The following is a 23,062-nucleotide window of genomic DNA, read 5'->3' on the forward strand; positions in this document are numbered from 1 at the left end:
AGATTGTTTTTTTAAATTTATATATATTTTTTTTATATACAGCAAACAAATTAAACATTTTATTAAAAACAAAGAACAAGTAATTTGAAGTAAAAATTCTAAAATTACATTGTGAAATTAACTAGCATATTACATATAGTAACTACAAAATACTTGTTTTATTAATTGATTCTTCATAAAAATCTCCTAGGACAGATGATTTACGTCTATTTCAGTTGGGCTTCTATTGATGAACAGTTTTGCAGGCAGTACTCCAGTATCAGAGATTTTTAATCTGAAAATCAACATTATGTACAATCAACAATATTTATGTACCTAAAATAATTAGTTTTTACGGAGTAACAGAATTTCAATCAAATTAAAACCTTTCAGAAATTAAAACTTTTTTCAGCTACAAAGATAAGATGAAAAAAGTTTTATTTTATGTAGTATTACTCTGAACGTAGTAAATAATAGATAACAGTTCCACAATTAGAGAATCTAGTTTAGTTTATTATCAAAATAGAATAGATGCGAATTATCTCATAAATACGGTCGTACTTGCTTGAAGTATAGAAGGATTCTTCAAAATAATGAAATGAGTTATAATAGCGGATTTAACCATATTAAAAAAGTAATGAACAGCCTTAATATGGACACTGTTCTGTCACTTAGTATTGTTTCTGAGTGACATAGCATATTCCAGAATATTCAAATATGTTTAGAGACACGGTTCAACACGTAATTAAAACTAAAAGTATACACAAAAAATGTTGCTTACCTGCAAGAAGTCTTTGACGCAGTAATGATTCAAAAAGAAGTTTCTTAATTTCCAAGGAAGTTATCGCTTAATGCAAATAGATATTACAATCAGTTTTCAAAGGTATGTAAAGTTCTCACTGAGTTAGTTACAACAGCATCAACTTAAAACTATCAACCATAAATAAAGAAACATCAAACTATAAGGTAAACAGGGAATTTTAAACATGGAAATTTTTTTTAGAGGAAAACTTCTTTTTAAAATAGTGACGGTATAAAATGTTTATCAACGTGGGTGAAGAACATTTAATAAATAAAGCAAATTATTACTGATTCTACATGATAGAGTATTTTAGGTGAAAACCGAATAACCGTTTTACTCCACTGCCTTACCGGTCAGTTGTTTTGTTAGGAGGTTATTTAATGTTTACTTTAAGAGTGTCAAAGTACATGTTCATGCTACCTAGCGGTGATCACTGGAACTAGTTTCTATGTAATTACATCTTTTTAGTTTAAGCTATTGCCACTAGATAGCATTGACGTTCTTGAACGTTTATTTTTCCCCATTTCTAATTTTAAAGTGAGAACAGAATGTATAGAATTATACATTTCTATTGTAATTTAAATATAAGGACTTCAATTTCTGATTTATTCTTTGATTTAAATAAAGCAAATACCAAAATAATATATTTATAACACTCTCTTCACAAGCTACATATGTATAATAGAACCAACCAATCTTATGAAACTATTTTAATAATTATGGGACAATAATATTGGTACAACAAGCGAGGGAAATTCTTCATATAAATAAATTCTTCAAATAAATCTCCATAATTAAATCAATAAAAACTAACTATTTTTATAAGAAGTTGAAGATGTGGAGTAAAAAGTTGTATACCAATCTAACGTTATTCCTCAACCATGCTAATCTATTGAATCTATCAATCAAGAGTAAGACTTCAATCTTCTGCAATTACTTTATACTAATATGAAATACATTGAAGGTGATAATAGATTTACTCAATGGTGACTTAGTACTTAAATGCACTGCAGTCAAACTTTAAGTTTTACTATTAATTTTCTCTTACCATTACCACAGGAAGACTTCGCAATCCTTTCTAGATCAAAGCGTCTCAAGCTATCTTTTAGATTAATCAATATAGCGTTTTACATATATTTATTTTTTTAATGTGTCCAATATTCAATCAAAACCAGCTGTAATTAAAGTAAGGAAAGAAGAATTCCCAAACTAAATTTTGTTTTTTTTCAGCTCTTGAAGCATTGCTCTTATTGACAACTGCAATAACTGCAAACGGATTACTGAAACAAAAGAACATTTTCAACGAAATAATAAAGATGCTCCAGATTACCATACAATAACCAGATCGAAAAATGGATAGATAAGACAGAAGACACCCCAACTAATGATGTAAAACATTGTTAACTTTGTAAATTAGTCCTGAAGATGACCCCTAGTCCCTAGGTCGAAAGTTCGGCATAATAAAGTTTACCATGACTGAAACTGGCATTAATTTCCTCATCCTATTGAAACTATGATTCAGTCACCAAAAATAATGAACAGTAATTATGTAAATTTAGTTAAGAGAAAATCATGACATAGTTAACCTTCTTGACGTCAGAAATCGGCTACTACTTCCGGTAATCTCGTCTGGGTTAAATCCTAGTTCTGAAATGAGCTAACCTTTTTTCTCTCAACTTTGCAAGAAAGATAAAAAGAAACAGCTATCGGAGCCGTTACTCTGCAAGCAAGTAACCAGCTTTATTTTTTGTTTTACAATTGTAAAAGCCACGGTTCATTGTTAGGAATACATTAACGTTTACGAGTTAATTTACAATCAAGCAAAAAAATGTCGAAATAAAACATCTGCTAGATAGCAATAATTCCTAGTAGTGGGATAAAAAGCAAATAAAGTTTTTAATAAAATACATTATTTAACAGAAATAAGATGACATCTCTGAACAAATCTGATAAAATCAAGATACTAGATGACGGAAAAAATAAGAAGTTATCCACTCAATCTGAAATGAGAATTTCAGATTATTGAGTCCTTGACAGTTCATCTTTTTTTTCTCTAAGGTTATATTTATATCAACCCATCAATTAATTTTACCACCATTCTTCTAATCATCTCTACTTAGAGATAAAAGTTGATTAGAGTTATACATAAGATTCACTTATAAGGAAGAAGATAATTTTTTGTTTTTTAATTTAAGGCGTGTCAAAGGTTGTAGATTATTGAAAAATCATTAAAAGCTTTTATACCAATTATAAAACTGATTTTTTTTATTTATAAGTTATTAAGTTATTTATAATTTTGACAAAATCGCAGGTACTTACGGTAATTCTGCAAGAGATTGAAAACCTCCTAATGATTCAGCTAATATGAACAAGAATTGAGTACTGGTACCGTGAGGCTAAAAAAAATGGGGAGTCCTGCCATCGGTGAGATGAAGGTTTAGGATCAGTAGATGTAAATAAGACGCATGGAGGATTGTTAGATTTTAGATTGCAAACATTATATTATTGAGTGAACAAAGATATAGGGAAAGTCACTGGTTGAGTGGCGAAAGCCGATGCAGAAAACAGAATATTATTACTTTGTTTAAATAAATAACATAATTTAATTTATAAGGTTACCATCAACACTGCAACTATCTCGATTAATTGCATTATTTTATAGTAAATAAGGATTGTAATATTTAATAAGCACAGAAGTATAAACTTACAATTCTGTAAGTACATCATCCTTTTATAAAGATCTTCATTATTTGTAGTCATTGCTCCCATTATTACGTCCGAGTGGCCATTCATGTATTTAGTTAAAGAGTACATGGAAATATCAGCTCCTAAAGGTAATGGTTTCTGAAAAATGAAAACAAAAGTAAATAATGATAATAATAAAAAATTAAAGCTAATTAAATACCTAAATTAATTATAAACATAAACAGTATAGTCCTAAATACATAGGTAATAATAAAAAAATAACTTGTTGCTGGCAATCATTCAAGACCTATACTTCCTGAATCTTGCGTCCAAAAATAGTCAAAAAATAACTATCTATAAAGCAAAACATTAGAACATACTCTACGTGTAGGCAATTGATAATCCTATGTAAGTTTAAAATAAAATTAACCTCGAATAATTAAATACTATAACGTTCACCTGAAAATACGGTGTTAAAAAAGTGTTGTCCAGAACAAATATAATATCTTGATTATGTCTTTTAATAATTTCACTTATTCTAGGTATGTCCATAACTTTCATCATAGGATTCGTAGGGCTTTCAACCCAAACGAGCTTCAAAAAATAAATAACAAAAATAATAAATAAACATATTACTAAAATCCATTTGGAATAAATGTTTATAAAAATATAAAAATTGAAAAAAATATACATACTCTAGTATTAGGCTGGATTACTTCATTCAAAGTTTCTGGGGCAGTCATAGCGAAAAAAGTTGTGTCAACTCCCATCTTTTTGGCAACATTTCTCAGGTATCTGAGACCACAAAATAATACACATTAATTTCCACTTAAAAGAGAAATTCTCAAGCACTAAACCAATTGAAGTAAATATATATATATATTCGAAACACAGATATTAAAAAAAAAAGTTGATTTCCATTATTCAAAAACTATTAATCTAGTAAAAAATATTTTTAGAGTGATTACATAGGAAGCGGTGTTAACCTGCACCAAGTAGGGAGATGGTCAGAAAGAACCACAAAAAAGCCTCTACTTTGGCTGGTGCACTAGCTTAGAATATCTCGTTTATGACAAAAAAAGAATTGATTTTGACGCCAAAAAAAAAAATAATTCGTTTCTGATGAATGCAAAAAAAATCAAATCAGAAGAACTTCTCTATTTATTAATCTAAAGAATTTAGCAACGAATTTTAATGCTCGAAAAAGAAATTTCTACATTTTATATTTAAATATTTAATAAACTAATACTGTACTGATATTCCAGCTATCTTTCTAGATAAACTTTTATTTAATTCAAACCTATTTGTTCCACCGTATATATATCCCCTGTTATAATGTGATCTCCACTTTCTAACAATGCACACAATCCAGTGACTGCGGCCAATCCAGACGAAAATGCCAAACCATATTTCGCATCGTCCAATGAAGCTAAGCACTCCTCAAGAACAGCTCTTGAAGGATTACCAGATCTACCATATTCGTAGCCCTGAAAGAGATTAAAATATTTTCTAGCATTAATCGCATTGTCCAAGTGTAAGACGAAAATGGAGTAAATCATTTAGTTCATAAAACATTTTATACATTAACCCTAAATATTAAAAAGTGAAATCTCTGCAAACCCATTACTTTATTAAAGCTTTAATAGATACAAAATTTGTTTAATGATTAGAAGTCTTTATGAACAGAACTGGCTCTTATTCTCTTTTGCTTTTTAGCTCATTTTCAGAAACTTTTTTGCCGAAAACTATTAGATCTGAGTAGACGCAAAAAAATTACAGTTATAAATTCTAATTTTAATAAAAATTAATCAAATAGATTTAGCTCGACTTATTGGGTTGTGAAATACAGTATCACGTACATGAATGTTCGACGTTGTATTTTTCTACCTAATTAAAACCTTTTAACAGAATTACTTTTCTCACATTTGAATTCAAAGAAAAATATTTAGTTATATGGAAAAAAAAGTTTATTTTGTGACGAAATTTTCTAAACTTTTTTAGGTGTGGATAAGATTACCTGCTACACAGCTCCAGAAGAATGCCTGGTAGAATTTCTAATGCTTTAAATAGTCCGGAATGTAGAAATGGATGTGAAACCACAACTTAAATTTAGAAGTGCTGCTGGATTTGAAGAAGAGTTCTCAAGGGTAATTGCGAGCCGGCGTAATGGTGAAAGAGACGAAGCCTTCATTCGAATGCAAGCGCTATCCTTGAAAGCTGGAAGACCATTTCTCCAAAAATCCTAAAAAAATAAAATAAATAAATTATAATCCTACTGTGAGCTTTATTAATTTAATAGCCGAAAATGAGTCCCTTCAAAAGCAATTTAAACTTTTAAAATTCGATCAAATTACTATTGTTTCAGCTACAATAAACCATTTTACAATCTACTTATTGTATGAAATTTTAATTCAATTCAAAATTGTTTGTTACAGGGTCATAAAGCTGTAGAAATTACATGGAATACTAAATTTGATTGGTCTTTTACAAAAAAATTATATAAATAAAGCTACGTCAAGGATATGTCAATGACAATGAATAAATTTACAAGAATACATTGTAACTACTGCAATTTGTTATTTTTTCTGAAAAATATAATTACATTTTCATTTATAGTTTGTTATTCTCATTTTTCCACCTAATTCAACTTTAGCTAATAAAAATTTATTAAAGAGTCAAAATGACTGAAAAATAGTTACAGTCGATTGAAAGATGAAAACCATTCGCATGAATGTTTGGCTTATATTATTCTATCCAATTAAAACTTTCTTTCAATATATTACAACTTTTTTCTTGATTGAATTTAAAGAGAGAAAGATTTAGTTATATAAAAACGTTTGTTAAAACGCGAAGGTTTTATTAACTAAAAATTGTTAAGATTACCTGAAATACAGCTTCGCAAGAATGCATGGTAGATGTTTTAAGTTCCTTACATTAACCAGATTATAGAAAAGAAAGCGGATCATCTTATTTTCAACTGCAGAAGTGCTGCTGGATGCAAAGAGGAGTCCTCAAGGGTAAACTGCTGGCTGGCGAATTACTGAATGGGCAGAAATTAATGGAAGGATTAAAACTCTTAACAAATTAAAACTTTACTTATCCAAATTAGAAGAAAAAGATTTACTTTATCTGTAAAAAAAAAAGGTTTGATACCGCTAAAATATAATTAACTTAAGAATTTAAAATATTATCTATTTTATTTTATCGAAGTCTAACTCATAAAGAAATGATATCCCTAAATTATCCAAAAGTGACTCAAATAACATTCACCACTTTTGAATACAATTAATTACTTCAGGCTACATTGAAAAATTCAATTGCGAAAAAGATGAATAAAAACAAGAACACTGTAATCAAAATAACAGTTGGATGAAAATTAAAATGGCTTAAATGTAAATGATATTAATTAAAGACAAGAATTCTACATACCTAAGCGATCTAGTGGAAGGTTTAAGAACTAATAGTATCTAATAGTTGCAAGCTAGCCGATAGAGTGCTCTTAACTGCTGGTTTGGCTGCATTTAAATTTTCATTTTCTTTTTTCATCAAAAGTGTGTGATCTTGAGGAATTTAGCAATTTAGCCACTACTCAGTACATAAAAAAGAAACGTTTCAAAATTAATATCGACAAAATTACATTAATAACAAAGTAATAAAAATTAATTAGTGTTAGCAGAAAGAATTACAGCCTTAAGAATAATTAAAGAAATACAAAACCAAAGGCGAAAGCGGCTAACAGGAACATTATTAATATTATTATTATTATTTGGAAGGGAATGTAGTATACATTGTAGAATGTAAAGAGAATAAGTGGCTATGAGCTAAATCCACAGCAAACCCGCAAGTTTAAATGTTTATGAAAGACTCAGTAAAGTGTAAAGTGAAGTAGAGTACTGATACCGTATTGATCGTGATTTGTCATTAGTGTAAAAACAACCAGAACAACTGTCTTTGAAACTGTATGTCATATTCTTTGCAGAAAGATAATGCAATCAAGACTAGCAAAAATATAACCATACTGAAGCAAAATTGGCAAAATAAACAGAATAAATTTGACATTTTAGGACGTTTCATATACCTAATATCGCTGATTATATAGACCACCTTTCACTCAAATTTAACCATGTAGGCAACAAGACTTATATAGGACCTCCTTACACTCACATTTGAGTGTTGTGGTCCACATATTTACCTCATATTTTAACTTATATTTACTCACTCATATTTAACCACGTAATTTTTTAATAACTGATGATTCCTGCACGATTAATCGTTCTTAATTTTTTTACTAGATAGATGTTTTCCAACGTCTTTTGACTTTTTGGCTAAATTTAAGGAACAGTTTGCCAGATGGTACTCCCATGTTGGCGGTTTTTAATCTGAAATTCAATATTACAGAATAAAATAAAGTGTTTACTGAGTTTAATATTAAATAATTTTTGTTTCTTTTGTTTACGTTATAACACATTAAATCTGAATAAAAATAGTAATATCGGAATAAAAGCTGCAGTGTTGATTTATATTTGAATATATATAATTAATACTAAATTAGATATAAAAAATACATGTGCGAATATTTAAATATTTATGATTACACAGACAAACCGATCAATTGTTACGAAAATACAGTAATTAAAAGACAGAAATACAGTTTCTAATTCAGATTCAAGACTTATTAATCTGCTATTTATATATGTTTTTTTTAATGCATTACGTATGAAGAGATAATTAATACCTGTCTCACATTACAAGGTAAGTCTGTAGATTTTCCAGGAATGTAGAAATGAATGAGAGTTATCTCAACTCATTTGCGATTTATTCTTTAGTTCCAATTATTAATTTATTCTAATTAACCTTAATGAATAAATAGTAATACAACTAATAGACTTCAAGTACCTGAAACAAAGTAGCTTTTGAACTATTACCTTTTTAAAGTACTCTCCAATACTTTAAATTTTGGAAAACTAGTGATTAGCAAAAAATATCAATAAGTATAAATATAAATTAGTGAAATGTATTCCGCACTTTAAAATCATAGCTCTGTCTTATGATGAATACTATTGGATTTCAATAATGAAATAAAATTCAATACTTAACCTACAAATAATTTTAGATTGTGTTAATAAATTATTTTTGGAATTTTAGTAAACGATCTAGTCCACTAAGCATTTTAACTGCTTACTTGCAAGTCTTAATCAATAAATCTAATCCAATACTGTACAAAGTCACTTAATCAGAAAGATTTATATATGCATCAGAACATATCAATATAGGAATAAATTGGATTAAACTCTCGTTATTTGTCAGTCATACCAAACTTACACTTTTACGTGTTTTGTTATCTCTCTTCTTTAGCTGATAGATATAGATAAGATACTATCGAATACGGACTGTTGTGGTAGGTTACATGAAAGGAATACGAAACCTTCATGTTAGGTTATCTTCTGTGGAAGATTATAGCAGGTTTTTTTCCAATCCAATTAGAAATTTTTTTTTTTTTTTTTTTTTTTTTTTTTGGCGCATCAACAGCTGAGGTCATTAGCGCCCGGAGCTTTTTCCAGTGCACTGCCGGCCTCCGGACAGTGTTCTCTCGTTACAGACAACACTGTCCATCACCGGACAGTGAGCTGTAAGAAGCTCCTAGGAAGAGAAAATCTAAGGGTCAGCTGCTGGATTCGAACCCGGGACCTCCGCGTGGGAGTCCAGTATGCTAACCTCATAGCTAATCCCTTCCCTGAAAAAATTTATTATTATAAGATTGGTATACACAAAAAAATCATTCTTTTAGATTGAACAAATATTGCAAACCAAACAAAAAAAAAATTAATCGGTTTAATATCTTTTATAATATATGAGTACTAGTTACCGCCAGCGATTTTTATTTATTTTATCATTGAATAAAGAAAGGAAAAGGAGAAAAGAAACAAATAAATGTAGATGATTACATACTTAGTAGGTGATTTCAAAGGCTAGTTATTATGAAGAATTCCTGAAGCATTTAAAGAGTATAAAGCCACTTTCCGTACAGAATTGAAGTAGCAGAAACTCTGGATTATGCCGGTTGAGACATGAAACGGAGATTGAAACCTACAGATAGAATAATTCAAAAATATTTCCTTAAATAATTTACGACTAAAATTGCTGTTTACACAGAATGTAATAGCAAAATTGTAGCAAAGAAGTATCTGAAACCTTTATTTTTAACATGACTAATTGTAAAGGAAAATCGAATTTCTTCGTGACAGATCTCATGTCAGGGCTCAGCCGTACCATGGTCCTTCTGATAGAATTGTTAACTTGTCAGCCTTACAGTCTTTCTTGCAGTAACAATGAGTTCTGCAAATTCATTTAGATTAGTAAGTGTAAGAAATTATTTGAAGTTATTTCAAATATTTTCTATTGAAAATCAATACTTTGCCTACGGTTCAAGATAGACACTAGGTTCACACAACTATTGATCAATTTTGAGACGTAAAATCAGATATTTATTTTTTATTACAGTTTATTTCAGAGATATATTTATATTTGTAAATATAAGATTGATTTTTCAGTTGAAATTGGTTTGCAAATTGTCCTGAAATATCGTGTGGCGAAATGTAATACAGAAGCAGTTACAGACCGTGCTTAGTAACTTTTTGAAATAAATGTATTTCTCATTTCTAAATTTAGTTTTAATAAAATGAAATCTCCATCTGTTAACTGTAAAAAGCCTTAAACTTATAAGCTAGCAGCAGTTGTAATAATAATAATTATTATTACAATTAATTTTATTATTATTATTTTGTTATTCTTAGGAGTACTATAATTCAAATTTTAAAACAAATGTGAAAACATCTTTCTTATAAACATCATTTCTTAATATTTTTTTTAATTTTCTCTATTTTATTTTTATTTCATTTTACATTACAAATTGTCGTAAGTTTGTTAGTTTTCTTCTTAATTTTTTACTGTTTGTTTAACTTTAACTCATACAACTGCTTTCCTTAGTCTTCTATAGCTTTCATTTTTATACGATACGAAAAACCTTTGCTAAATTCATTCAAATATAATGTGCATTTTAGCATCCAATAAATACATAGCTTACAAGTTAATGCGGGCTGAGCAAGTAATAAAAGTAAAAATAACTTTTATTATTAAGTTAAAGTTATTAACACGCTAGAATATGTGGTTAGCAAGATAAAGATTGAAAGCAATTCTTGCTTCTTTTTTTCATCATTTTGCTTAAACCTGCCCGATTAAAGGATACATTGCATTGAAAACAAATTATTCACTGATTAGAATCTTAGAAGTGCTACAAAAATGTGTTTACCCTATAACTATGAGAAGGCTTTTTATGGTGAAAAAGAAACTTTAAATAATAAGTGATTACAGACATTTAAAAATATAAAAATTAAAATTTAACAGCATGAATTAAAAGGTTCATACAATATTAAGGCCTCTGCTATTAATATAGATTTTTCAGTTCAGGGATCTAATGGTGGACAAAGATAATGTCTTAAATTAGCTGTCATCACGTATCCTGCCTGACGAGCGCTTAATTCTGTTAAATAGTCTTCCACCTAACAGTAGAAAAGAAAAGATCAAGAAATTTAATACTAAATTTCACAAAAAATATGAAATTACCAGTTATTAAGAAATCTGGAAACTATATAACTATATGTGCCAAACTAAGAATGTATCTAAATTGATAAATCTAGATAAGACACATTCAGTTGTATAAATAAATAAATAAAAAATAAGATACATTATAATAATCCAAATACCAGTACTTTAGTTGAAAAGTCATTCCAAAAATGTTAGTGCCTTGAAATTAAGGGCGACATTTAGAGTAAACTTTATGGCAATCAAGCATCATTTTAAATAATTTAAGCAAATGATGTAATTTCATTGTACAAAATATAAAAAACATGAATTCTAATAAGAATTTCAATGGAGTTTCTGCTTACTACTAAGTTCATTAAAATTGACATCAGGGTTGCAATGGCAAAGTAATTGGAGCGGAGTTTTTCTAATTCCATTTGAAGTCTTAGACCATTTCTTTGGGCACCTTCTTTTATCGTTTTTGAAACGGGTGCTAAGGTTGAAATTTTGAAAGAAATAAACGTTAAAAACCTTATTTAAGGAAAAAAACAGTTCCTCTTTGTTTTCTTTTACTATTCTAGAAAAGAGAAAGATTTGTGATTTCGAGTTTTCACCGAAAATATATATGGACATATGTATAAAGATAGGTATGTCCTCAAGGGTCAATCCTTTTCCTCCTTAGATGAAGAAGAAATAGAAGAAGTTGGGCAATAAAGTTCCAGAGTGATTTTTTACAGAAATCAGATTTTTACAATCAATGAAATTGTACTTCCGTTTAAGAATTTTCTTTAAATTCGTAAACATATTTAATCCTTATTAACAGTAAATAAGTAATAGTACCGAGTGACAAACAAATTTCACTGTAGAGGTATCAATCCACCTTACCACCAGAACTGTCCTTCAAATTAGCCCCTAACCGCCTTTTCAGTTACAACTATGTTCCATTTATGCCAATGAAATAATTTTGACTTTATTCCAGTTAAAAAAAAACCCTAGTTAAAGCTCAATAGACGTCAAAAACAAAGTTTTATGTCAATTCTAACTGAAATTGATCATTTCTTATTCATGCTTAAATGAGTTTAATCAGGTAGCCCTTCCTTTAGGAATTTGTCGTCCCTATGGAATGCCAAAATGACATTTACTTTTGCATCCATTAATCAATACACCTAATGCAATAATCTAAAAATAACCTAAACATAACAGTCATATAATATATGTGCAACTACTTGGGCTGGGTCCCGAGAGCTAAGGGTTTAATCTCGTTTTAAAAAATATCTACTAATCAAAGCTAAGTAATCAAAGCTTTACTTTTTTTGGGGGGGGCGAGGTTTAACACATTGATAATAACATATTTAAGATTTATAATCAAACAAATTATTACCTACCCTGCCTATTCTTTCCTCAGGAACTGGTGGTCCAATGCCGGGGACGTAGGCATAGTAAGCCGGCTGTGTGCTCCATTCTGCTCCAGACTTGACAACTCCAGCAAAACGAGATCTGCCTGATCTTGCACTGCTCTCACTTTTCAAGTGATCACTTCTTCTTAGTTGATCTTCTTCTGATTCGTTTACACTATTCAGAGCTTGGTCGATTTCAACTTCTTCTATCTGTAAAATAAAAAAAATTATATTTTCTCTATGTATGTAGTTAGAACAACTTGTTGCAACCTGCATTTTAACTTGTCGCTTTTTTTGAATTAAAAAATATATATCTATACGCGTGGCATTAAAACGAGCTTTGCAAAAATGATTAATGCGAAAATTTTACTTTTAGTTTAGCTTTTTTCTAAAACGTATTATTCTTATAATTGACATTTATAACACATACTTGTAGTTTTAAACCAAGGAAAATTGGAGAACAATTTCATTTATATAAATTCATCTGTCCATTGGTCATTTTCTAAAAAAAATGATTGAAATAAGCACTATTCTTTCTTCTTTTTGGATTATAACCGTCAATAGCTTAAGACCTTAAGATGACCTAGTCCCTGTGTCGAAAGCTTGGCAAAAATAAAAAATAATTACGAAATCGGCAAAATTCTTTCTTTCTTTTAATTTATTCAGATAGAGATTTGGATGTATTATTTTATTCTTCATGGCCAGTTAACTCTGACAAGTTGTTAAGTTTCATTTATTTGTTATTTTTTTCACATTTATTTATTGTCACTTTTACTGGACCTTACTTTATCGGTTAGATTGTCGTTTACATCTCCTTTTGATTGGCTATCTTCCTTATAATTATCCACTAAATACAACATTTCATCCAAAGTTTCTTCACCACCTGTTTAGAAAAATTTATTATGTTGAAAAATATTATGAATATAAAAATAAAATATGACTAAATAGACATCCTACAAATTTCTTTACTTTCTCATAGTCAGAAAAAAGTGCATATATGTACAAATTATTTCACCACATTCGACTGGAAAAAGTTGATGAATTTATTTATTTACATATTCACTGACTTAAAGTTGATTTAGAGAAATTAAAAGGCAAGAAGGAAAGAAGAATTTAAAGCCAAAAGAAAGGGAACCACATCTATCTATGGGCTGAAAAGAAAGGAATTTAGAAAAAGTTTGATGTTCTATAGACAGAGCAGAGGCGTTTTAAAGTGACAAAAGACAAACTTTTTTAGAGATATAATTAGATAAAATGCAAAAATAGCAATTTGGCAATAGAACACTTTGAGAGCTTTAGAAATGAAAACGCAGAGTAAGAATCTCTTTAAGAAAGTTCAAAAAGATGTTGAACCTCAAGAACATACGATTGAGATAACATGTTGATCTGAGGAACGTATACGTATAATCTTGATCTAGATACAGGCTTGAACGAAAAGATGTCACTAGAGAGGCCCATCACTAAAAAAAAGTAAATTAAAAAGTTATAACTTAAGAGTCATTCTTGTTGAGAACAAAATATATGATTTTTGCCCACTCTTGAAAAAAAAAAAATTGTCAGACATATTTATTGTGAAGTTTGGTTTTAGTCAAAAGCGACCAAGAAAATACAATAAATGCATATCAGCTGAAGTGATTTGAATACACTGACATTTTTTCATCGCTTTCAGACAGGGAGACTTAAACAATATCAAGTGAACCGAACTGTTGAAAGTATGCTCACTTAAAACACCATGTAGGAATACTAAGACGCTAGGCAGTGACGATAATCACATTTAAAGACAACATCTGCAAACTCAAGGTTGAAGGAGTGATTTTAGTAATGACGTCCAGTGACAAGACGACCACCTTTTTTTAACAGTGTTCATTTAACACTTTGTTACAGAAAAACTTGGTAATCACAACAATCCACATGACACTATATTTATTAGTGAAATAAGATAAGCTTGTGAAAAACTTCTCAATATATGATATATCTATAAGCCAGCAATATCTGGACTGCGCAAATAGGCAACAGAGAAAGAATTTGTCCGAAGAAACAAACTTCTAGAACATTTTTGTAGAAAATGTTTTTAAAAGCAAAACAACAACGAACTAAAAGATTATTCTGGCTCCCTTAGTATCAGTCTTGGCCATTGAATTTGATCATATCTTGGATTGATTATAAAATAATTTTAAGTAAATATTTTAATAGTAAGCGAAACATAAAGTGAGAGATATTGCCCAGATCGTGAACATAGCAAAGGTCAATATGGATTCCTAATTTTGATGTTGATTGACATCATGCTGATTCGATGCTCGCAATGAAAGACGTGGGGACTGCTAAAAAGATTTGGGATTGCTAATTTTATCCGATGTAGACCACTTTTTTTTATTCCTTCGGATGTTCACTCATCATCAGAAAAATATTCGAAACAGATCAGGAATATAAAAATCGAGCAATGACGGATGATCGATATTATTCAGCACAGCGGACCCAACACTTTTTTAACATATTGAGAAAAGATTTTGAGGCATACGAGTACATTATTAAAATTGATTAAGTTGACACTTAGTTGGCTGTGAGATTCATTAATTTGGTGGCTTCTATAGATAAACGGAAATAAATAGTTTGGATATTTGGTCTTGGGATAAAACTCTAATTAATGTCTCCACTAATTTCTTGAACAATAAAAGTTACAAAAAAAGACGTATTCACGTCAAAAGTAAACAATTGATCTTACTTACGGACTGTGCTATTCCGTTTATCTATACTTTCAGCTTCTTCATTAAGTTCACCCTTTTGGAAAAAAAAATCGAATTTTATTTCGATGCCAAATGTTACACATTAGGAATTCAGAAACACACATTTTAATTTTTTTAAATAATTTAACATACCTCAATTAAATTTGATTTCGCTTCAGGCACAGATTCCAGATTTGCTTGTTGAAGTGATATTACATCTTCTTGCAAAATACCTTCTGTTTCATCAAAACTATTTTGAGTTTCAACACTATTTTCTTTAACAACAGATGATCCAGTTATACTTTGTTTGTCCTCTTTCTCTTCAGTTTCATTATCTCTCTGTTCAGTTTTACTTTCTTCTAAATTATTTTCATTTTCAGTTGGATCTGTTACTTCTTGGATATTACTAGGGCTTGTGGCAGTACTAGTTACAGGATCTAACTCTGCTTGACCATTAATATTTTCAGTTTCTTCAATTTTCTCATGTGCATCTGTATTACTACTTTCTAAATCATTTATCTGTTCACTGGATTTTTTGTCCTTGATAACTTTCCTTTCATTGAAAGTGCTATCCTCTGAATTTATGTCATCACCACTAACCATACCTTCATTTTCTTCTTCTTCATTATCCGGTTTAGTCGCTATTTCGTCATTTTTACCATTATATTCATCTGCAATGTTGGTTTCATCAGAATCTTCTCTGTTTCCATTAACGCCAGTTTCTTCATATCTATTAATATGCTCATTACCAGATGTATGTATTACTTGAATCAATTCATAAGCTATTGTTTCGTCATCATTGTCTCTACACTCCACTTTTTTAACATTACTGTGTTCTTCGTCTTTACTAATATCTGAAGTAGAATTAACACTACCAGACATTATAACTTCATTGGCACCATCATTGTCAACTGCAGATTTTTCTTCAGTACCTTCAGATGGCTGCTGTATCTCTCCTGTTGTATCTTCTACGGTTGCTTCAGTTTCATTTAGACGATTTACGCTACTATCTTCTACCACAGAGTCATTTTCTTCTTCTGCCTTAACAAATTGATCACTGGTTTTTGTTACCTCCTCAGGTTTCTCTTCTAAATCTTTAATAGAGTCAACATTTAAAGATTCAATATTCTCCAGCCTAATACCATCAGAATCTTTTAGATCACTCTTCGATTCTTCTCTATCTTCTTTTGAATCAACATCATCTATTGCACTTTTTTCGGTTTCTGTACTGTCGATTTCTAGAACAGATGTGTTTTCTTTCCCATAATTCTGTTCAGAAAATTTATCAGTTTCGATGTCTTTAGGCCTGTCAAAACCTTTTTCCATACTCATGTTTTCTGATGCCTGTATTACTTCTCTATCTTGTTCTATCTCGATTTGATTACCATCCAATTTTAGTAATTTTTGTAGAGCATTATCGTTTTGATCTTCTACGGGAGTCTGTTTCTCATTTTCGTCATTTTCAGCACCCATAATACCGTCATTTATCTGTCCTTCTCTGAAGTAATTCTCTTTGTTGGCCAATTCTTTATATTCTGATTTGTCCTGGTCTCCCTTGCCGTGTGGTGTCACTTGCTCCGTCTCCTGCGTTTCTTCTTCCTCAACAACAGCTACAGGAGATTTTTCAGCTTCTCTTCCCGCATATCCAGATGAGATTTCTTCTTTTTGGACCTCTTCCTCTTCTTGAAATCCTATACAATGTTCTATGTTTGTTTCTGTTCCAGTTACAATATCTTCTTCTTCAATTTCTGCTTTCTCTGAAGATTCTTTATTTTCCTCTTCATTTTCTTCTTTCTGAGATCCTTCTTCAGTTTCTGCTTTCTCTGGTTCATTCCCTGGATACTCTTCAATTTCCTCTATATTTTGTTCTTTCTGGGAAACTTCTTCACTTTCTGCTTTCTCTGGTTCATTCTCAGAATACTCTTCATTTTCCTCTTTAGTTTGTTCTTCCTGGGAACCTTTTTCAGTTTCGGCTTTCTCTGGTTCATTCTCAAAATACTCTTCATTTTGTTCTTCATGGGAAGCTTCTTCAGTTTCTGCTTTCTCTAGTTCATTCTCAGAATACTCTTTATTTTCCTCTTTAGTTTGTTCTTCCTGAGAACCTTCTTCAGTTTCTGCTTTCTCTGGTTCATTCTCAAAATACTCTTCATTTTGTTCTTCATGGGAAGCTTCTTCAGTTTCTGCTTTCTCTGGTTCATTCGCTGGATACTCTTCATTTTCCTCTTTATTTTGTTCTTTCTGGGGAGCTTCTTCAGTTTCTGCTTTCTCTGGTTCATTCTCAGAATACTCTTCATTTTCCTCTTTATTTGGTTCTTTCCGGGAAACTTCTTCAGTTTCTGCTTTCTCTAGTTCATTCTCAGAACACTCTTCATTTTCATCTTTCTTTTCATCCTCATTAGATACCATGTCTGCACATTCTATCACTTTTTCAGGATAATTTGGACTTTCTCCAAAATTTTCATGTTCACTTCCTTGATTAGTTTCCTTTAATTCATTATCATCCTTTTCTGTTTCAACTTTAGATGACTCATTATTGTATTCTACATTTTTTACTTCTTCAATTTTATCTTCATTTCTTTTTACTTCATGAAATTCTCCTATGTTGTTTTTTTCGCTAACAACAGATTGTTCACCAACTTTTCCCAATTCCGTAGATTCCTCAGTGTCTTTCTGCAGTTCTTCCTCTTTGATTTCTTCATTCATATTTTTTTCATTTTTTTGTTCATCTTCTACTGTTTTCTCTGACAAATTTTCTGTATCGTCTTTTGTTTCATGGATGGCATCATGAAATTCTTCTACACCACTTCTCGAATCAACATTTTCTTCGCCTTCTATTGCAGTTTCCTGAGATGTTGGACTTCCCACTTTCTTCCCATTCTCTGTTTCTATCAAAACTGCGGACAGCTCTTCCTCTTGTACATTAGCAGTAGCAACAATAGCTTCTTCTCCACTCTCTTCAGTTTCCTCAGTTTCACATATTGGAGTTTCATCTTTTGTATCGGGAGAGACTTCTTGATGGTGAGCTTCGTCACCTGTTTCTACTTTTTCTTCTTCTTCCTCTTTAATATCCTCATTATATTCCTGTGGACTTGAAGTTTCATTTTTTGATTCTAGATTATCACTTTTCTGTACTTCTTCTTCTAAGATTACTGTTATTTGATCTTCCCCAGAATTAACTGAAGAATTTTCATGTTCTTCTTTTGTTACTTCGGCTTCTTTTAAATCGTCATCAATTTCTTCAAGTAAATTTACAGCAACAGGTCCTTTATTTTCCTCTAAATTGGAACTATCACTTTCTGATGTAACTACTGACTCTACGTTTGATTTTTCCTCCTCAGCCGCAATGGCTTCTACTGCATTAGTTGGTGCCTCTGATACAGATCCATTACCTTCGCTCTCTATACCAGAAATATCAACAGTTTCCATTTTGTTTTCTGAAAGCTCATTAATTTCAGCATCGTTTTCCACTACTTCAATTAGGTTATCTTCGTTTACTAAATTGTCTTTGTTACTCTTACTTTCACCATTATTTACGACTTCACTTTCTATTTCGTTTTCGATAGTTTGTTTATTAACTGCAGGTTCCACTGAATGCTCATCAAGAACCTGTTCACTTTCTTCAGGTGTACGAGTGCTAGCTATAACAAAAAAAAAAGAAAATTCATCAAGGAGGGAGTTGGGAATTTTTTAACATTATTCTCACTATAAAATTAAGAATTTGAAGTAGGATAATATTTCAAAGCTCCAAGCAAAATATTTAAACTTCAATTTAAAAAAAAACAAAGAAAGTGTTCAGCAAAAATAAAATAAAAACTGACATACTGATGTGGCCAGCAACTGGAGAAACTTCAGTAGCCAATGAACTAACATCGCAAGTAGTACTTCGCCTTTGATCTACTGGGCCACAATCCATGGCAGCAAGAAATCGATACAACATGAGAAACTTTTTCACAGGCACAGCAGGTACTTTTTCTTCTGGTTCTGTGCTTAACAATTCTATCAGAAGGACCATGGTACGGCTGAGCCTCTGTAGAGAAAATTGTTTGTTCAATTTCGTTAAACAACAAAGAAATTTATGGATAACTTAAGGGAAAAGTGTATAAAAGTATAACAAAATTCGACTGGTTTATAACCCATCATTTATAGAATTATATGTAGGATCAGAACATTCACCGACTCGAGATATCCAGCACAAATCGCAACAAATTTAAGCCATGCAATCGTGTCTTTGTGGAATCCTCCGACATTAAGTATTTCATTTAGGGCATCTCTTGATAAACATATGTCAGTCCATCGCTCTACCACCGTAGATTTAGGTACCACTTTTGCTTCTTCGCGACCAACCTGAAAGTATTACAATAAAAAACATAATGGATGTTTAATAATCATGTCCATGTAATATAAATTTGTCTTGCACAATTTTATCAATTTACAATTTTTTTCGAAATATTAAACGCAATGAGGAGCTTGCAAGAGTGCACCTCGCAATCTTACAGTTAAAGTTTTCAATAATTTGCCAGCCCATCGTTAAACATTAGATTATGCATTTATAAAATTGTATTTTATTTTGTATTGTAAAAGATGAATATATTTCAATCTTTGGGAATTAATACTTATATTTGATTTCAACTTTAATATGGTCCTATTTCATATAATATAAAATTCGCAAAATGAAATCCCAATTTAATGGAAAATTAAGTTTCAGACCACGTTTACATAAAAAAGATATGAATCGGACCATAGTTTATGTACAACCGCCTAAAAAATAAATAAATTAAATAAAATAATTACACTATTTCTACTCATTTTCATCAATCAGAGCAAGCATTTAGTGGAAAGACCTGTTTCTTAAGTCTATTAACTGAAGATGTATTTGGGTTAAACGTATAATATTTTGCTAGATCGCGACTCAAAATAACAATACGTACTCACCTGATTAATTAAAACTTTTAGGAAACCCGGCGTTAGTCCAGAAGCTATAATAACTGGTGGATATTCAATCCGTTCTTTGACTGGAGGAGGTATTCCAGAGGATAGTGCTTTAAAGTATGCAGCTGACCAAACTAATAAGTCATGGGGTTGTGTTCTGATGGCAGCCTTTGCATATCGTTTCAAAATGGACGGTAGGTCCGGAGGAATAGTTATTTGTTGAATCTGGAGTTTGTTGAAGACGGTTGGAGAGTCACAATTTGGTGCTTGTAAAATCACATTAGCCATCCTGGGACATAAATAAATATATGTAGTAAGCCAATTAAATTAAAACATTTAGCTTCCTAAATTTAATCAGTAATCTGCTATTTCTTTGTATTTTCAAAGCTTAACTTGGTGACGCTAAAAGAAATGATCTTCTTTTAAAGAAACGACAGAATTTATCTGTGATGCGATTTCTAGGCAATATACTAGTCGACAACTCTACGACTATAACCACTTCAATAAAAGTCTAATGATGCTAAGTTCTTAGGATGTTATCTTCATGTGCACTAATTAAAAATGAATGAACTTTAATGATTCAGCAATAGAAAGAAATGTTTAACTCTTACAATTGGATTCATAAACTCATCTTTCGTCGAAACAAAAAATTATATCTTTCTCAGTTATTTTTTGATTAATATTAATTTTTTGCTAAAGCAATCAATTAGATGTTTCTAATAAATTTAATTCCAACTATAATCTGTTTTTATGAGATAAACACACAATTTCGATGGTTTGAATTTTAATTAAATGATCAGTTTTGAATAAAGTTATAAATACTCAAACTTCAGTACACAATATTTCTCAATAAATCCCTAAACATTAAAAAAGAAAAAGCACCTACCTCTCAAATCAGAGTTGACATTCACTGAAAGGAATGTTTTGCATTTATCCACCGTTGCTAGGGTGAAGGTTTGTTGTCTTGGTACATGGACTGTCAAGTTATTTTTATACACTCTCAAGTAATTTTGGTACAAAGAGAGATGAGTTCCCGTGATGGACTAAAAATATTATAATTCAATGTACATATTTTTCTTTCAAAAATAAGTCATAAAATTTCGGTAATAAATAAAAATTAGGAACTTTGCATTAAATAAGTTACCAAAGCTGAAATTACTACTACCAAATAAATTCATGACAACTTAAGCACTTACCATACAAATGGTGGAGTAAAGTTTGTACTCTCTACTCTTCATTCTTAATTTTCAGTATCTCCTAATAAAAAAAAAAAATCCAATTCAGAGCTCCATAAAAATTAAATAATTGTTTCAAAATGTATCAAACAATTAATCTTAGTTGGAATAATACGAAAGAGGAAATATGAAAATTTAGTAAATTCTTTAGTAGCTTCTTTAAAGCAAGTGACGTAAGTAGATAATAAAAGTGAATTTCTTTATCATAATGCTAACTTCATTTCTTTTTCACATTTATTTGTATAATTTAGTTATATAAACAGTAAAAGAAGCATTGATCTAGACTAGAACCTATAATTACCTACAATATACTCCTATACGAAGGTTTGAGAATATGCCTTATTCCAAGTCTACTTCTGCACTATTTTTTCTACGTCTGCCTGTGTCTAATTTTTATAAGGCGCCCATTGGTAAATCATAAATCCTTCATGGCTGGCTAATTTTGCTGCTTGGAATACTGTCCTCAGCGGAAGAGAAGGTGTTGCTGGGGTAGAGAGAGCCGTTTTGAGTGTGTCCTCATTTTCACTTTCAGACCTACATAAAAAAATCAGTAATACTAATAAGAATACTCTACACTCTAAAGAACAATTTTATTACATACTTATTCTCTTATTGTGTTTAAACCCAGGTTTCCACAAAACCTACACTCAAATCTTTCTTATATTAAGCAATAGACCCCATTGCAATAACACCATTTGTGGAAAATTCTTCATAAAACCTTCGGCTTCTCATTTGTTCAGCCTGTGATGGTTCTAAAAATATGAAAACATAATAATGACCTGCTCTAAGAACAAACAAAATAGAGAACATTTTGTTCACAAATTTAATTGGTACCTACCTCGTTTAACAAATTCACAAACATTAAAAATGTTAAATAATATATGAATGAAAATTAAGTGATAATACCGTAACAAAGGAAGCAGTTCTAGCTTTAAGAATAATGCTACAAACACAAATAATTTTGACCAGGATCGGGTTACCATTCACCTTCTAGGTAAACTGGTCTATCATGTTTGTGTATACTTTAAATTTCCAAGTTTACTGCACAAATTAGAATTAAAGAAATCTCGTTCACTATACCCACTGTTTAGCAGAGAGCACTTAGTATTCACGAAAATTCTATTTATTTGTTTCAACATACGTTTTATAGTTTGTTATAATCTTCAAGAATCATTAATTATGCTTTAAAACTGGCTTACTCACATTATACAGCTACTTATTTCCGATCCCATTGTTTTTTTACTTTTAAGATTAAGTTTACTTTACTTTTTAAGATTAAAATGAAATATATTTCCTGTATAATTTTGTTTGGAAAAATAAAGTTTAAGTTACCTTACCTTTATTATTAGATATTTACAGGTTTTATTCTGTTTATTGCAACTTATCAAATCTAATTGATTAAAGGGAAAGAAACCGTTTCAATACTTGTTCTTATAAAATATATACTAATTAAATATATTTAAACATTCTCCAGCAAAAATGTTATCATAATAACCTGTTCATTGATTAGTGAGAAGGTGCTACGCGCCAAGGTAGTAGACTGGACTCAATGATTCACATTATCACATTAAATGAAAAAAAAACTTACTTCCACATGATGTCTTTCTCCTAATGTACCTGTTATATAAATCTTAGTTAATTTTACTGATGTTATCATTGCAGCGATTGGTTCGATTCAAAGTTCTGATATCTATTCAACATAAACGACCACTACCACAAACAATAAACACC

General features: G+C 30.4%; 2 protein-coding genes across 12 annotated transcripts; both read right to left on the reverse strand.

The window, feature by feature from the left end:
• Positions 1-3: 3 nt before the first annotated feature.
• LOC141461401 (uncharacterized) lies at positions 4-9,502 on the reverse strand. 5 transcript variants are annotated; one of them, XM_074142443.1, is made up of 14 exons: positions 8,789-9,502; positions 8,202-8,362; positions 7,686-7,845; positions 6,896-7,051; positions 6,350-6,506; positions 5,484-5,708; positions 4,767-4,953; positions 4,162-4,261; positions 3,926-4,060; positions 3,490-3,625; positions 1,830-2,061; positions 1,596-1,670; positions 761-826; positions 4-274 (listed from the first exon to the last, which is right to left on the reverse strand). In XM_074142443.1, the coding sequence occupies exons 8-11, from the start codon at positions 4,234-4,236 to the stop codon at positions 1,991-1,993; spliced, it is 417 nt and encodes a 138-aa protein (XP_073998544.1). In that variant the 5' UTR covers positions 4,237-4,261; positions 4,767-4,953; positions 5,484-5,708; positions 6,350-6,506; positions 6,896-7,051; positions 7,686-7,845; positions 8,202-8,362; positions 8,789-9,502; the 3' UTR covers positions 4-274; positions 761-826; positions 1,596-1,670; positions 1,830-1,990. The 5 variants fall into 5 exon arrangements, with proteins under 5 accessions (XP_073998544.1, XP_073998541.1, XP_073998543.1 ...); XM_074142440.1 differs by having other exon boundaries at positions 761-909; XM_074142442.1 differs by lacking the exon at positions 1,596-1,670.
• Positions 9,503-9,636: 134 nt separating this feature from the next.
• LOC141461391 (uncharacterized) lies at positions 9,637-23,059 on the reverse strand. 7 transcript variants are annotated; one of them, XM_074142415.1, is made up of 13 exons: positions 22,827-22,967; positions 21,933-22,083; positions 21,633-21,865; positions 21,293-21,353; positions 20,983-21,139; positions 20,100-20,385; positions 19,341-19,511; positions 18,990-19,194; positions 15,321-18,805; positions 15,171-15,222; positions 13,230-13,327; positions 12,433-12,654; positions 9,637-9,802 (listed from the first exon to the last, which is right to left on the reverse strand). In XM_074142415.1, exons 6-13 carry the CDS (start codon positions 20,382-20,384, stop codon positions 9,773-9,775), a joined length of 4,548 nt encoding a protein of 1,515 aa, XP_073998516.1. In that variant the 5' UTR covers position 20,385; positions 20,983-21,139; positions 21,293-21,353; positions 21,633-21,865; positions 21,933-22,083; positions 22,827-22,967; the 3' UTR covers positions 9,637-9,772. The 7 variants fall into 7 exon arrangements, with proteins under 7 accessions (XP_073998516.1, XP_073998513.1, XP_073998514.1 ...); XM_074142412.1 differs by lacking the exon at positions 9,637-9,802 and adding an exon at positions 9,929-11,025 and having other exon boundaries at positions 22,920-23,059; XM_074142413.1 differs by lacking the exon at positions 9,637-9,802 and adding an exon at positions 9,929-11,025 and having other exon boundaries at positions 21,637-21,865; positions 22,827-22,989.
• Positions 23,060-23,062: the final 3 nt, after the last annotated feature.

Source organism: Rhodnius prolixus, unplaced genomic scaffold (genome assembly GCF_049639745.1).
Source record: "Rhodnius prolixus isolate KJV_2025 unplaced genomic scaffold, Rpr scaffold_6, whole genome shotgun sequence".
Taxonomy (NCBI): Eukaryota; Metazoa; Arthropoda; class Insecta; order Hemiptera; family Reduviidae; genus Rhodnius; species Rhodnius prolixus.